We start from the raw sequence: 16,489 nt of genomic DNA, 5'->3' as shown, positions 1-16,489 counted from the left end.
AAAAAAAAAAAAAAAAAAACCTTACCAGACAACTGATGAATTCTGCTGCCTGTCTGAACACCAAAGTTCACTTTACTCCTGCTGTGTTTCCTAGGGCTCTTCAGGCAAAGCTGCACCCAGTCCTGATAGATGTTTCTTTCCCGTCCCCGGAGTCCGCGGTGCGGCTGGCTGAGGCGCCATATTGGAAGGTATAAAACTCCAGAAACGCGGAGTGACACACACACAAAAATACCCTAGACCGGCTCATTCCCCCATCTTTAAGGGCCAAGGCGCAGTACCCAGAGGACCTCCTGGACAGCGGGGGCATGGCGCAGGCCAGGCCGCGGCGGGACCTGCGGGGGCGAGAGCGCCTGCGCAGCCGCAGGAGGGCGGGGGGCGGGGGGGTTAGGCAGCGGCTTCTTTCTCACCATAACCTGCAGCTTCCTCATGAGCTGCCGGTTCCCTCGACCTCCTGGGTAATTTTAAAAACTAACTGAACCTCGTAAATCTCTTCCCACCCCTGCTGGCGATCTTACCGTATCTAGGTAAAATCCGGAGCAGAGATCTTTTAGAACAGGCAGAAAACCTGCTTTAAGGAGGGCTTGGTCAGGGTCAGTACCAACAGTTGTCCTTTAGTTTAGCTGTGATGAGTTCTGATGAGCATCTTCCCACAATCCTGGGGATTTTCCTTCTTCTCCAGCTCCCACCTCCCAGCAGACCCTTGGATATGGAGTATAAGCACGCCAAAAGTCAGAAGAGGTTTTCAAACTTCTCCACAGGAAACGTAAACCACAGACTCAATTCAGTTACTAGATGGTGCCCAGGGGATATTCTGAGCACCTCTTGTGGAAGGTTTGGATATATTTGGCCTAATTTTCCAGAAATTGCAAAGCGTTCCTGAAGGAGAAATGTTACCAAGGAGAGCTTCTGCAAGTTTTCCAAGTGTGTTTTACCTCTTTTGAAATATGATGATATTTACCTCCAGTTGGGAAGAACATATTTTTTGAGGTCTGGTTTTCTGAAAAGGTATTTGCAGTCACATAGGAATTAGTTTGTTGCTTTTACAGTAGGTTCCATAGTTGAGAACTTTAATTTACAGGAAATGACAAAAGGTCTTGGCACTTAGTACACAATGAATGCAGGCAAGGAAATTATTTTCTAAACGTCTGCTATATTCCATGCACAGTGTTCACTAGTTTATGTGGAGTAAATATTCCACAAATATTTTCTCCCAATTTAAAAGAGCTAGGGCCCTGAGAGATTTTTAACTTGTTCAAAATTATAGAGCTACCAATTAATTGATCTTAAGTTTCAAACCCAAGCACTCTTTGAAGTCCTCTGGTTTGTGGTGTGTATTCTCATGATTGTCACCAGTACCATGATTCTTTTTAATAATTAAATCTCAATTTATTCTGTCTTTGGTTCTTTTGGATAAGGGGGCAGTACTGGGGATTGAACCCATGGCTTCATGCAGGCTAGGCAAGTGCTCTACCACTGACTACATTCCCAGCCCCTAGATCTCAATTTTTTCTGACAACAATGCTACAGGACTGTTGCTTTTATCTGTAATTTAAAATAAACACAGGGGTTCTTAGACTGTGTTTCCTGAGGTTCCAGTCCTGAGCCCAGGATTTGAGATTGAGGGATTTGCTAAGAAGGTGATCCTACAAAGCAGAGTAGCAGAGAGGGAAAGAGAAGATGGGAAGAGAATAAAACCAAGTTACAGAGTCAGAAGATCATTTTGTGAGCCCAGCCCCGTGAGCTAAGTCTAGGAAACAGTATAAAATCTGCCTGGGAATCTGTCCTTTAGGATGGGGGCTTTTGCCTCCATTTCCTTTCATATCTGAATGGGGATTGCTACTGGGAGTATTGACCCTCTAGCATTGCTGGCCTGGCCCACATGTGGGTTGAAAGCAAATGCTCAGATAGGGTGTCTCTGATGTTTGCTGTAAGATGCCATTGGAATGTGCAGAAAGGGTAAGAGACATGGGGAGATGGTTGGAACACCCACACCATCTGTGAAGACCCCTTTCTCTCTGCCCAGATCTCCTCATATTTCACAGAAAATCCACTTCTTTCCTTCAAGACTTCTTCAAATGTTCAGCTAGTCATAATTTTTTTAATGTATCTCGTATAGGAAAGTCTAAGTGATAGTCCTCATTACTGCCATCGATTTCAGGTCATAATTGATATTCAAGATCTTTCCCTCTTCTACCCATTCTAAATTGTTCATACTTAGCCAGAAGTTCTTCTTGTGCATTCATACGGGACAAAAAAAAAATCTGATTCTATGTTCCATTTAGGCTATGCTTGCTTCCAATACATTTGAACAGACCACAGAAATAACACAAGACTCCCAATGAATCCTTGAGTAGCATCATGCACAATCTCCTCATTTAAATCATGGTCAGTTAAGTCTGCCAGTAAAACAACCTCGTTCATTGCCTGCTGGTTAGTGTAATAGGAAGTTTACAACATAGCCACATGGCAGCTACAGATTTAAATTTAGTGCCACCTTACTATGACCCTTGGGAGAAATACTGCCTAACTCCACCCTGATAATCAACTCTCTGGTCCAGTAGGAACTCAAGAAGTGTTTAGAGGATCAGAGATTCACAAATGAGTCCATGGGAACATTTCTATTTTAATCCCTTGGTTCCCAGGCCTATATATTTAGCCAGCCTGCAATGGCTGTTCGTTCATCAATTGTATACTACACCTTGAATGCCAGTGAACAATCCCACAGTGTGTTTTAGTTACATCACTAAGTGGATATTCCATTTTTCTATAAGCCTGACAGCTTCTCCATGATGTATCAGTACTAGTGCATCCTTGCTTGACTTGCTGCTCCTCTACCTAGAACCTTTATATTTTATCTGTTCATCACTTTTTTAAAAAGAAAACTCTTTTCATTCAGACCTTTCTCTCAGGCTTTGAACTGGGGGTATCCCAGGCTATGGCCAACAGTAATGGATATCCTAACAAGAAGCTCTATGTTTTAGAAATTTGGATTAGAAACATGGAGGAACTTCAAATGACATTTATAAATGGGATCTGTAGGGTTGGCCCAAGATAATTATAGTTAGGCTCTCTCCTCAAGCTTTCTGGTGGGCTATTTTTAGTATGTAGCCAAGGTCATAAACACTTTGATGCAGCATATGTACTCAGAGTCATAAACATGTTCTTGTGGGCATGGCCTCACTTATTTAATCTGTTAGCAATATGCCTTCTTATTTTCTGTTAGCAATATGCCTTCTTTTTGGCCGGCATATAAATAGGCCTCTGGAATGATTGGTGCCGCAGTCTGGCTGGGCACAAATAACCGAGCCGCCATGAGGCACTTGTAGGTTCAAACAGGAAACTTTATTGCCTGAACTCCAACAGCACTCCATGCACACTCCCCGGGAACTCTCCCAAACACCACCCACGTGGCCCCTCTCAGGCACACCACCCCAAGTGGAACTCCCTACACTGGAACTTCACCAACCAACATGAACTCCCCAGGAATTCCTGGGAGAACTCCAAAGTAGTGGGCGCCCAAGGCGGACAGCAGGGGTCTATATTCGATTGAATAAATCCAGCATCATCTTAATGGCTCACCTCTCAACCATTACTTCTGGCAAAATGCCAGGGGCCATTCCAACTGGGCTGTGGCTCTCAACAGACTGGGGTGGGGGAAGATATTGCTGCCTCCAAAAAAGTATGTCTACTATCACTACTGCACCTGGCATGTTCATTCACCTGCCAAAATCCTGAATCTGTTTTCAGTGTCTGAGACCATGAAGGACAGGCCCATGTCTCTAACTATCCTCAACCAGGCCACAGATTATGGGCCTGTAGACAAGTGCACTTATCGTCTGAATACAACAGAGTATTTTCAGTTGGAACCACTTGGAGCAGAAGTATCTCACAGCCAAACTTGACCCAAATTTCTGACCAAAATACTGATTAAATCACTATGAGAAAATATTTTTTGTAAGTCACTATCTTTCGGAATAAATTTTAAGCAGCAATGCGCCACTACTTAAACACTGGTAGTTATAATTTACCTTGATTACAATGAGGAACCATAGTTACTTCTTCACAGTAGAGGTATAAGGAGTTTATTTGGAATACAGGGCATGACATGGCTTTTCTGTGGTCCATGTTGAACTGACAGAACCAGCAACCACAGTTCAAAATCAATGTCACTGAGAATTCAGACTTCTTAAGGTGATGATTTGGTTCACCTCACAAAGAACATAGAACATCTGAAGTGTCCCTGAGAATAAGGAAACCTACTAAGTAGTACTATAATCTGAGTATATGTGTCACTCCAACATTCATATGTCCCCAAGGTGATAGTATTAGAGGTGGGAGCTTTGGATAAATAATCAAATCATGAATGTTCTGCCCTCATGAATGGTGTTTGTCATTACAACAGATGTCAAAAGGGACAAACAAATCATTTTACCATTCCCCCATGTCAGGACACAGCAGCTAGGGGCAATGTTGGATGCAGAACGTGAGCCCTGAGCAGCAACTCAATCTTGGACTCTCCAGGGTCCAGAATTGAGGGAAATAAATTTCTATTATTTATAACTTTCAAGTCTATAGTGTTGTTAGAGCAACTGGGATGGACCAAGGCAAGTGGGAAGAGAGGCAGATGAAGAATATCATTTATGGTTATAAAATCAGCCACTGTAAACAGGAAGTTAGTTTTCCACTAATCGTTCTTTAATAAATCCTTGCAGAGTTTCCTGGTGACAATGAATTTTTACACCTTAGATATGAGGTGTCCTCCAAAGCTCTTGTGTTAATACATAAGATGAAATGATTATATTATGAGAGCTGTAACATAATCAATAAATTAATTTATTCAGTGGATTAATATTTGAAAGGACTACTGTACTGGGAGGTAATTCAAGGCAGGCATGGCTGGTAGAGGTGGATCACTGTGGTCATTTCTTTGAAGTATATGTTTTGCTTACTCTCGCTCCCTCTTTCTGTCTCTGTCTCTCTCCACCACCACCACCATATCTCTCTCTCCTTCTTGGCTACCATGAATCAAGAAGTTACCTTCCACTGTACTCTTCTTTCATGATGTTCCACCTCATCTTGGGCCTAGAGATATGAAGCTGGCCATCAGTGGACTGAACCTCTGAAACCAGGATCTCAAAAAAAAAAAAAAGTCAACTTTTCCCCACCTCTAAGTTGTTCTGGTCAGGTGTTTTGGTCTCATAAATGACCATAACCCATACGGATACACTTTTTGAAGAGACTCTATCAAGGACTGGTTCTACTGGAGAAGAGGGAGACTAAATTATATTCCTTATAGTCCAATTTGTACTCCAGATTATGTTACTGCATCCAGTTCTACCTGGGCTGGAACAAGTTTCATGCTGGTGAGTACTCTGCTTCAGGCCTATGCCTTTGCTATTTTTCCTGCCCTAAGACTTCTCTAATGCTCAGACTGGATCTCTCATTAGAACACACTTAAAATCATTCCTGTACAAACTAGAAGATAAGTCTGTGGGATCAGTCTTCATCCCAAAGGGACGGAAGTTGATGAATAAATGCTTTTCTTTCTTGACTTCTTGGGGTCGGAGTTCTGAAATGCATTATGTACCATTCCTCAAAATATTCCAGTGGAAATGAATGGTTCTAACACAGCTGCCTAAGTCTTTTTTTGTGCACATCTTGCTACCATGGGTCCTAGATGCTGTATGTGGAGATATAGGATCTGTTTGCCTGGTGAGGTTTTGATCTTGTTTTGATCCCATCCCTTTTTCTATGCCTCAATTCCTCCCTTTTAGAATGGAAAGGTTGACTCTGTGCCATTACTTATTAGATATATGTGACGTGCTTTTGGTTTTTATAGAGTTTCATAGCCAATAGTTTCCCAGGAGTGTCAAAAGAGACTTTGGATGTGGATATTTGGGCAATCTGAAACTGTAAAGAAAATAATACTATTAGTAATGGACTGAATGCATTTTGCATTGTGAGATGGACATGAGCTTTTGAGAATCAGGAGCAGAATATTTTGGTTGGGATATGAGGTATACTCCAAAGGATCCTGTGTTAATGCAGGAATTATCAGAAGTAAAATGATTATAGATCATTAGAACTGTAAAGCAATCCTAGTTTCAATGTCTAAGTCAGTGGTAAAACATTTTTATTGGAAAGTTCACCTTTAAAGTGAATGTATAAACACTCTTTCCTAACACAGCTTTTTAATTGTACTCTTCTTACACAGCATCAAAGTAAAATTTCATGATCAAGTTTTTCAATTGTCTTTATATAAAATTGAAAAATGCTATTTTTTTCCTTCAACTATTGAGGGCATATTATACTGGTAAAATGTAATCCAATGTGAGAACCACTGAATATGTAAAGAAAGACAGAGCAAACTTCTCAGTTCTTTTTTTTTTTTAAAGAGAGAGTGTGAGAGAGAGAGAGAGGGAGAGAGAGAGAATTTTTAATATTTATTTTTTAGTTTTCGGGGGACACAACATCTTTGTTTGTATGTGGTGCTGAGGATCAAACCCGGGCCTATACTGCTTGAGCCACATCCCCAGTCCACCTTTTCAGTTCCTAATAAAACTTTATCTTGAAGAGGGCATGAATTACAAAACAAAGTGAGAAGGGATCTGTGTTAATGTTACAAAGTGTTTGAGCATCTCTATCAACAATGATAAATTATATTGGATAAGTTGCAGAAGTCATCACAAGGAGGCTTTATTTCTTTAGAATCTTGAAGGATTCCTCAAATTTAGCAAGGAGATATTGTAGAACATTTATTTTAGAGCAAAGAAATGGAATGAGAGAGAGTATATAATGACAGAAAGTAAATGGTTCAGGTTAACCTGTGTCACTGCAGGTGGTGGGCTTACTGAAAGATCAGTGGCCACCTGGGCTATGGACTGTCTTTCAGAGGCATGCTTCAGCCTTTATTTTTCACTACTGTCAATCTGATAGCAGGAGCAAAGAAAGCATAAAGAGGAGATAATGGAGAAAGAGAGAGCTCATCAAGAGGCTGTTGCTACAGTTTGGAAAATATGTTATGTCCCTTCCCCTTTGGCTTGAGGGTAAGCCCTGCACCACAGGACCATCCAGGGAGGCTGGCTCCTGGTATCCCTTGATTCTATTCCCAAGAAGCCATTTTACTCATCTACAAGGTTCAGACAGAAAGAGAGGAATGAGGAATTTGTGAAGTGCAGACTCAAATTCTGTGACACAGATGTACAAATAATCTATATTTACTCTCTTTGGCCATACCAGCTTGCAGTGCAGTTAGAAAAAATATAACCTCTCTCTAGGTTGCCATGAACTCCTCATGTAAAATATAATCACAGAATATTTAAAGGCAAACGTTTAGTATAACTCTTAGATATATGCAACCATATCTGATAGAGATTTCTTTTAATCCTGAAATTAAACTTGGCAATTTCTGGAGACGAATTCAAACTGGGCTAAGTACAGTGTTCTTATAGTTACTGAGACAGAGAGGGACATACCTAGTAGACACGCACATTGTCCAAGCCTAAATAACAACAGTCCTTTCTCTATTAATGGGATCTAAAATGTCAGTGTCTTTCTGTCTGTCTCTCTCCCTCTCTTATACATTTTGTTTGTTTTCATTTTGTTCATGCAGGTATGAAGACATGACTCTAGAAAAGAAGATATTCAGGCTTATTTGTTCTTTCTGACCATAAGGAAGATTTATGATCATTATTTGATAACGGAAGAAAAAAGCAAATTTGGCATCATTCTTCTCGCTCCATGATTTCAAGCTGTTGCAAGAAAGAACATCTCTTAAAATGATATTCGGTAAGCCTCATAAAAGTTAAAATATCGATTAAGGAAAGCTTGTTGAAATACTTTCCTAAACTGATAGTTTAATGAGACTTTATTTAACTGAAATAAAGTTCTTCTCTGTTCCATTAGTTGAACCCCCGAAATAAATGTAGTATCTTCTTTAGAAACAGTTTTGCTTTAATTTGTGGTTTTCTTTGATTGTTTGTTGTTGTTTTTACATGTACTCAATTTGGGGTCTGGAGAATATGCTCAGACAGGAATAGTATCACTTTTTTGATATCCATGTGAGATAGCTATGCAGAGTCTGCTAAAACTGAAATGTCACAGCAATATTGAGACAGACTTTCTAGCACACTAGACCTTACATAAAGATCAATGTCGTTGCAGAACATCACTGATGAAAGTTCAGGCTTGTGGTACTTTCAAGGTAGCTATCCATAAAAAAGAAACTCAAATCCAGCTGAAGTATGATGACACTGAACCCATGCTTGCCCCAAACATCTTAATACAAAAGAGGTATTTCTATTTCCAACACAAATATTATCATACAATTCTCAACTATTTCTTCAGCAATGAATGATGTAAAAAATTGTGAGACACTTGGGAAAATGAAGTTAAAACTATTGATTTTAAAGAGCTAAAGCAAGCAACATATATAGAATTATATATTATGATGAATTATATATGTATGATGTTTAAGGATTCTAGCAGAAAGGTGATCAATATACATGAACAGATGTGGATTTGCAGCAGGAAAGTGGAAATTGTTAACAGTCAGGTGGAAACTCTGTAAACCACAAATCACAATATTAGTGATGAAGAATTCTTCAGTGGGCTCAACAAAATACTACACATGAACATAACAGAGAGAAGAATCAGAGCCCCTGGAAAAAGGTCAATAGAAATTAAAAAACAGCAGCACAAAGAGATTCATGAGTACAATCAATGATAGCTGAGTTCCCAGTAGCTTGGGGCATCCCCAAAACCAATGTCAAAGAGTTTACTGTAAATATGATTGGGATTCCAAATGACAAAGTGGAAAGGGAAGAGAACATGGTTGAGAGCTTTCTGAAACTACTCGAAGACAACAAACCACAGATCCACAAGTGCAGAGAAACCGAGCAGAATAAATGCAAGGAAAACACACTCATGCACATCATAGGCAACATAATAAAACCTAATATAAAGTAAGCATTTTGCAGGCAACTAGAGAAAATGTTACATATGAGGAATTAAAAATAAAAATAGGAGCAGTTATTTATGGAAACTCTACAAGTGAGATAAAATAGAAAAAACATCTCTAAGATATTGAATAGAAAATGGCAATTCCAAATTCTTTACCTAGTGACAATGTTTGTAAATAAATGTAAATACAGAGATTTTAAAATTTTTATTTTATTTTTTATTAGAGCTTAATGATTACACATAGTTTCTGGGTTCATCCTGATAAACTCAAACATGAATGAAAATCCATTTCAGTTCATGATCTCCATCTCCCCTCACACTTCCCCTCCTCTCTCTTCCTCTATTCTACTAGCCTTCGTTTTACTTGTCTATTAATTGTAAATACAGAGTTTTACAAATTATAAAAACAATGAAAACAAATATTAATGGATTCAATGTAATCCAAGAAAAAATATGATTTTTTTCTGGGAGGTACAGAATGATCCAATAATTTATATAGAAATGCAAATGTTTAAGTACAGCCAAGAAATTTTTGATGAACATTGTAGAAAGACTGAGCACAGTAGAAATAAGACATAATTCTTATGATTCTTTAGTTTGTAATACATCATTATATTTGTGCTTGAGTGGGTCAACAGGCCGAAAGAATTGGGAGAGTTGCAAAATAAACAGTCATATATTGTTATCAAACTTACAATTTCTTCATGAGTTTGGAGACAAAGACTATCTTCTGTTTAAATTGTTTTGGGAAAATAGGTCATCCTTTTTCAGAAAAATACTTTGAACCCATAATTCACACTACATAGATCTTAAATTTTTGCAGAAATTTATACAGATACATATGAAAGGTCAAATGACACACATTTAGAGAAATAAATATATAAGGAGCACCATGTAGATAGATGTGAAGATACACACAGGCAATCACACATACATCCCTCCTACCATAAAGTAAAATGTTGTTGACTACAGTCAAAAATTCTTTTCACAAAAATTCCATAAAAGGTGTTAAAGCAAATCACAGAATGAGAAATGACATTGACAAATCATATAACACACAGGAAACTCATATCCTTTATATTTAAGGAATGCCTAAAAATCAAGAAAAAGACAGAATATGATAGAAAAAGACATCACAAAACATGAGAAAGAACTAGTGTACAAACACATGAAGAAGTGTTGCACCTAATTTATTTGAGAAAAATGCAAATTAATATCTCAATATGATACAACACATTACCATATACAGCACAGCCCCTGTACTTCAAAATGTGGGCAATTTTGGTGTGGAAACAATCATATTATGCAAGAAAGACTCTGAAGTCATGGCAAAGCTGATGTAGAAGGACAAGATTCACTTCCTCTAACCTAGGAAGTCCATTCCTAGGGGTGTTACACAAGGCAATTGTGCATACACACACACACACACACACATACATATTTCAAAATCAACTGAATAATATTTCAGAAAAGATAAACCTGAGAATTTATATATTTATCAATAGTAAAATAAACAAAGTCATTTTATTATATACAATATATACATTTCCAACTACACAATGAAATAGAAGAATCTTATTGATATCTTTTTGGAAATGAAGCAAAGTACAAAAGAAGACATGCAATAAAATCTGATTTATCTAGAAAGAAGGTCAAACTAACTTACGTTATTTCAGACATCATTTGTGTATGATATAATCCATGAGGAATTCAAAAGTTGTGATACTGGTTGTCTCTAATAGGGTAGTCAGAGGTTGTAATACACTCCTTTGGGGTTTTAGCAATGCTCAATTTATGTTTCTGGGGTGTGATTTTTATAATTTTTATGCTTTATATTTGATGTACTCCTCTGAATGTGTCATATTTCATAATTTTGAAAAACAGAGAAGGCGATATAATTTGTTAGAATCTTGCTTTGAAAAGGATCAAGGGATTGTGTTATAACTGATTGAGACAGAGGATCAAGAGAAGTTTCAAGATACTTTTGACTCATAGAAAGGCCCTCTCCTATAGGTTCATAAAGAATATAACCTTGGTTTTCTTAAGTACAGTTTATATTGTTACACTTTAAACTTTTTTGTTGTTGTTGTTTCAGTGTAGAATGTAAGATCTGATTTGGTCTCTTTCTAAGTTTGCCATGCAGTTGTCTCTTTCTATTTAGAAGTCCACCTTTACTCTCCATACTTCCTATAGAGTTTATTTTGGACTTTCTATTCTGTTCCATTGGTGATCTATACATTCAAGACTCATTACCACATTTTTAACCTTTATTTTTAACAATGTATCTTCTTTTTTTGTGTTGAGTACTTTTATGTTGTTTTCACACTGTGCTTTTGGTTTTCATTCTTTCAGTAATTCTCTCTACATTTTAATATATTACTTACTATTGTTTTATTAAGCATGACAAGAAAGACAATATCAAAATGGTTATTAATGTGGGGTCCAGATTCAAAAGCCTCCTGTGGTATTGCCTTGAGATGACTTAATTATCTTCAGTGCCTTAAATTTAATAACTTTAATAATAGTCCCACTAATAAACATGAAAATGTTTTAAATAATGATAATTACAATAAAGCAATACTTCATGTTCATAGGATTTTGTGAGCAATAGATGTGTTATTACAGGGACCACAACTGGAACATGGTGAATCCTGAAAAAATATTAGCTGCTATTACTAACTATTTACGATGCTAAGGAATAAAGAAGTTGTACACGTTTACTATTGCGTTGTAACAAATGACCACCAACTAAGTGACTCAAAACTTATAATAGAGTGAGATCTGAGTTTCTAAAAAACATTTCAGTAATAATAAATTAAAATGCTCAGAGAAAATGGCACATGTGGTATAGAAGCTTCTATTATATGACAACATAGAACTTGAGAAATGTTGGAAATAAACATTTACTCAGGATGCTCAGTAAAATTATCTCTTAAAATATGCTAGAAAGGGCTGGTGTTGTAGCTCAGTGGTTGAGCACTTGCCTAGCACTTGTGAGACCCTGAGTTCAATCCTTAGCATCACATTAAGATACATAAATAAAATAAAAGTACTGTATCCATCTACAACTACAAAAAATAAAAATAAATATGTTACAAAAAAAGAAAGAAAGAAAGAAAGAGAGGAAGAAAGAATAAGAGCAAGGGCCGGGGTTGTGGCTTAATGGTAGGGCCCTTGCCTTGCATGGGTGATGCACTGGGTTAGATCCTTAGCACCACATAAAAATAAATAAATAAAGGTATCATATCCATCTACAACTAAAATAATATTTTAATAAATACAAGCTTATACCCTACAATTCTGGAAATCAGAAGTCTGCGAGGCTAATCTCAGGCATTAGCAAGTTTGTGATTCATATGAAAACTCCAGGAGAGAATCTATTTCCTCACTTTTCATTGTACCTAAATAATTTAATCATTTAATTTCATGATAATAAGATCAATGGGGACAGAAATACATAGTCTAGTTCTTAGTACTAAAAAACTGTCCCTGTTCATCTTTCAGTGCCTTTTCTTGTCATTTTGTATCCAGTGACACAGTTCTGTTCTAGGTGACAGAGTATGTGGGGACACATGGGAGCCAAGGAAGCTGGTGGGAAGGAAAGTTTGTGGACCACTGGTGGAAGCAAATTGCTCCTCTAGAGTTTTCTAAGGGGAAGACCTCTTATTTGGTGGAGAGATACTAGAGGAGTGTTAGTGAGCTAGATGTCAGATTATTTGTAGTGTGGTCTAGACTAACAGTATAAATGGTGGGAACTTTGGATAAGCAGATTAAATATGGTATGACCCAGGTTTAAAAGTGTGTTGAAGATGAGTAGTAATGATAAAGAAAGTTGTTCTTTCCAACTATGCCATTTCCTCAGGTGTAAAATACATGTTATTTTCTGTTTTGTGGTCTGCATAGCTCACAAAGATTCCTATAGAGTATTGCTAAACAAATGCTCAGCCAGTGTGCTGGTACCTTATAGAGTTGAGGTCAAGTCTAGAAACATAGCTGAGCAGACTTTTGCTGATACAAGAAGTTTAGAGAAATAAAATTCTCAAAGAACAGGAAAAAAAAAGTACAGATATTAACACTAATGTGCTTTTCTTTTGTATATAAGTAAAAAACATTTTGAGCAACTAAAAAATAAATGATGGACTTCTAATATCTCCCCACTGTTAATTCTTTACATAATTAAGTAGTTATAAGGGATAAAGAAATGTAACTTTGTGGAGTATTCCTACAATTTTTAAAACTTTTATTGGAGTTAAACAAAACAAATAGAAAGGCATAGCAAAGTGTATTTTAATTCTAGTTTTAAAGAAATTCCTAATCTCCTGATGAAAATTTAGAAGCTTTCCCCATAGAATTTAACTACTGTGAAACATTTTTAAAAAGAGTTAAAACCATAATAGATTTATGGCTTAATAATATTTTATAGTTAAAACTATGTATTAACAGATACATTCATTTAATCAATATTATTAAATAATCAAGAGGCTCTCATAAAAGACTGAAAAGGTTATGAGGATTTAACTTTCACATATAGAAAGTATAAAACTAAATGAGCATCATCAGAATTTTGGCACATTACACATTACTTATGCCTATTATTTATGAGGTCTAAAGGATTTTAAATAATACATAAATATTAAGACCAATGTTTTCTATTATAAAATTCTCTGAGCTATGAACTAACTCAGGTGAGGATGAATGCAAAGGAAAAGGCTTTCTCTTTAGCCCTTAAGCACATGACACAATTTTACAGTAGTATTTCCTTTCATCCTCTAGAGATGTCCATCTCATCATAACATTATTTGCTTTAAGCTTAGAATTTCTCCATGCAGAGGTCAACTGACAATGCTGATGATTTGCCCCATTGCTCATAGAAGAGCAGCCTTCACCCAGTTGAGAAGGGCACATTGTTTTAACTTTACCACTGGGGCCTCCTTTTGATGGCATCTAGCACTGGGCCAGCAGCAAGAGTGATGCTGAACAGAGGCCAAAACCTAGAACAATTTCCATTTGACTGTGGTTAACAACACCTAGGTAACTTGTCATACCTAGAGACAAAATGAAAGATTAGGCAAAAGGCTTTGGGATTGTTTAAATGTTCATTGTCCCACATTTTATAGTTTCTCATCTTCAGTGAAAAGAAATAGGAAGAGGAAGCTCTGATGTTTTCAATACGTTAGAGTATGCTACATGAATCACTAGCACGGTGGAGATGCTGGATCTGATCATGAAACCTGGTGATATGAGCTTGAGGGATCATGTCACCCCTTTCCTGAGAAGTAATAAATAAAAACAATAAAACTTAGCAATAAGCAAGGTCAGCCTCATTCTGATTGCCTACACCACTGACTTGTCCTTACTACCTTTAATGCACAGAAACAATAGACATTTCCATATTTTTCTTTTCCACTTAGGTAGGTCCATTCTACTTCTACAGTTAGTCACATTCCTCTTTCTCTAGTTCCAGAAACATCCAGTCCCTGAAATGTTGGAGTCTGTAGAATTCCATCCCAAGGCTCCTTTTTCACCTACACTACCCGATTTCCTTGAGTAATCTTAGTCACAACTTGACTTCAATCCTCTTTCCCAATCCTCTTTTCCATTTTTAGGAAAATATTAACGGTGTTTGTAAGAGAAGAAACTGACACAAAAACAGAATATCTAGGTGATGTTCAGTCAGGCGAGGTCTGAGCCTTAGATGAGGGAAATTGTCCAGGTCACCAAAATTTGGAGGGACAAGTACAAGAAAAGAATGAGGGGATCAAACACCAGAGTTTGCCCATAATGCCTTTCAGAAAAGAGCTATAATCCCCAAAATACCCTGAGGTAGTTACTGAAAATCTGGTATCCACAGATTCCATGGTAAGCCAGGGAAAATGTCGGGATGTTGTCTATCTTATGAGGTGTTCCCACAGGAATTCGCCAAAGAATCTAGGGAGCAGCAACACTGAGGATACCACTAATGGGAAAGGCAGCTTCAATGGCTCACAAGGGTGTGAGATACTCACATTTAGTTATCTCTTTGGGGCATCGCTAACCTCATATAAAACTGGGGACACAACAGTTCTGCTTCACAGTAAATAGATTAGATGAGAGAATGCATGCAGAGGGCTTTGTACAGTGCTTGGGAGAGAAGAACTCCTGCTTATTGAGTGATGAGAAACTACAGGACTTGGTGAAACAAGCACTGTAAGTTCAAGGCCATAAGAACCAGAGATGACTTAGGCAAGGACAACAGCAAAGACAAAATGCAAGATGAAATTGATGAAACAGGTATAATCAGGACAAAGGATTTTCCAAAGCCATTAACAAATTAACAGAAAAGGCTAATCACTATGGGACAGAAATGCCTTGCTATAGATTTAATAATTTATATTCTTATTCTACTCCACTCACCATTCTAAATCCAAATATTAATGTGCTTGCTTATCACAATAACCTAACAAATATGTCTAACCCCTATTTCTATTCTATGCAAGAGGAAAACAGGCACAGAGGACATAGATAACTTGCTTACACCATGTATTTGGTAACAGTGGAGCTTGGATGCACACCCCACGGTCTGATGCCACAGTCCCTGCCCCGAGCCACCCTAGTACTCTTCATCTCCCCACACTGTTTCATGCTCTCATCCTTATAGAGAAAGGACAGAAACACAACCCTAGGCTGAAACAACTGATTCAATACCTGGAGCAGATGTGCCAAATTCCTGTGTTGCTGTGCCAAAATGTTTGCTATTTCTATTTCCATTTGTCTTATTTGCTGCTGATGGAGTCTCTCCTTCTCCTCCATCATTTGCTGCATCTGCCTATGAATCACCACTGCACTTTCTGCTTCAGCCTTGGCAGCCTCTGCTTTCACACGTGCCTCTGAGGAGAACAAGGAAAAGGATAAACCTTCTAGGACAGCTCTGTCCCTCCCTTGGGCCTCCTGTTCTCATTCCTTATTGTTCCAACCCACACAGAAAATTCCTGCCATTGTTTTTCCTTCCAGATAACCATACTGCAACTGATCCTGCCATACTCAGATACCACCTGTGGGGATAAGAAGCCTCTTTGTCTGTCTTGATCTAGGTGAATGATCTCAGCTAGGCCAGGATACATGAATTTCAAATTTCTGGACATTTCTTGTCTTTCTTGCATTACTTCTGTTCTCTTCTCACCTTCTATCTCCTTTTCCTTCGCTGTGAGAGCATGGTCTGTCTGTAGAACAGCGTTACGAACAGACTCTTTGGACTTTAAATACTTTTGTAGAGCTTCCTCAGCCTAGGAACCCCAAAAACACACAGTAAGATCCAGGAAATTGTGTTTAGCGATGTGCTACAATTATACTTGTTGTTCCATCAATCATCTTTTCCTCTTAGAAGGCGCTCTGCCTGCACCTGATGGAGAGGTGCATCAAGCCTCTCCACAGGTGGGGTTCAGAACCTGGCTGGGCCAATCAGAGCACCCAAGGCCACTTGATGAAGAGAACTCATTCACAGAAGGAAAAATACTACAACTTGAGTGTTTTAAAGACTGGTAAGGATGCT

At 37.9% G+C, this 16,489-nt stretch overlaps 1 protein-coding gene across 13 annotated transcripts in view; it reads right to left on the bottom strand.

Annotated features, from left to right (window-relative positions):
• Positions 1-16,489, bottom strand: part of LOC107155117 (guanylate-binding protein 5-like) — a 33,389-nt gene that overhangs the window by 7,127 nt on the left and 9,773 nt on the right. For 3 of the 13 annotated variants that reach the window (XM_015500909.2, XM_015500910.2, XM_015500911.2), the window contains exons 9-10: positions 16,121-16,223; positions 13,185-15,827 (exon numbers count right to left, since the gene is read on the bottom strand). In XM_015500909.2, coding sequence (XP_015356395.1) covers positions 15,472-15,827; positions 16,121-16,223 — 459 coding nt within the window. In that variant the 3' untranslated portion in view covers positions 13,185-15,471. Of the gene's footprint in view, positions 1-25; positions 366-515; positions 722-13,184; positions 15,828-16,120; positions 16,224-16,489 lie in introns of those variants that run through there. The other 10 variants (XR_007351711.1, XR_007351712.1, XR_007351708.1 and 7 more) reach the window with 8 other exon arrangements.

Source organism: Marmota marmota, unplaced genomic scaffold (genome assembly GCF_001458135.2).
Source record: "Marmota marmota marmota unplaced genomic scaffold, marMar, whole genome shotgun sequence".
Lineage (NCBI taxonomy): Eukaryota > Metazoa > Chordata > Mammalia > Rodentia > Sciuridae > Marmota > Marmota marmota.
This window is presented reverse-complemented; position numbering and strand designations above follow the sequence as displayed.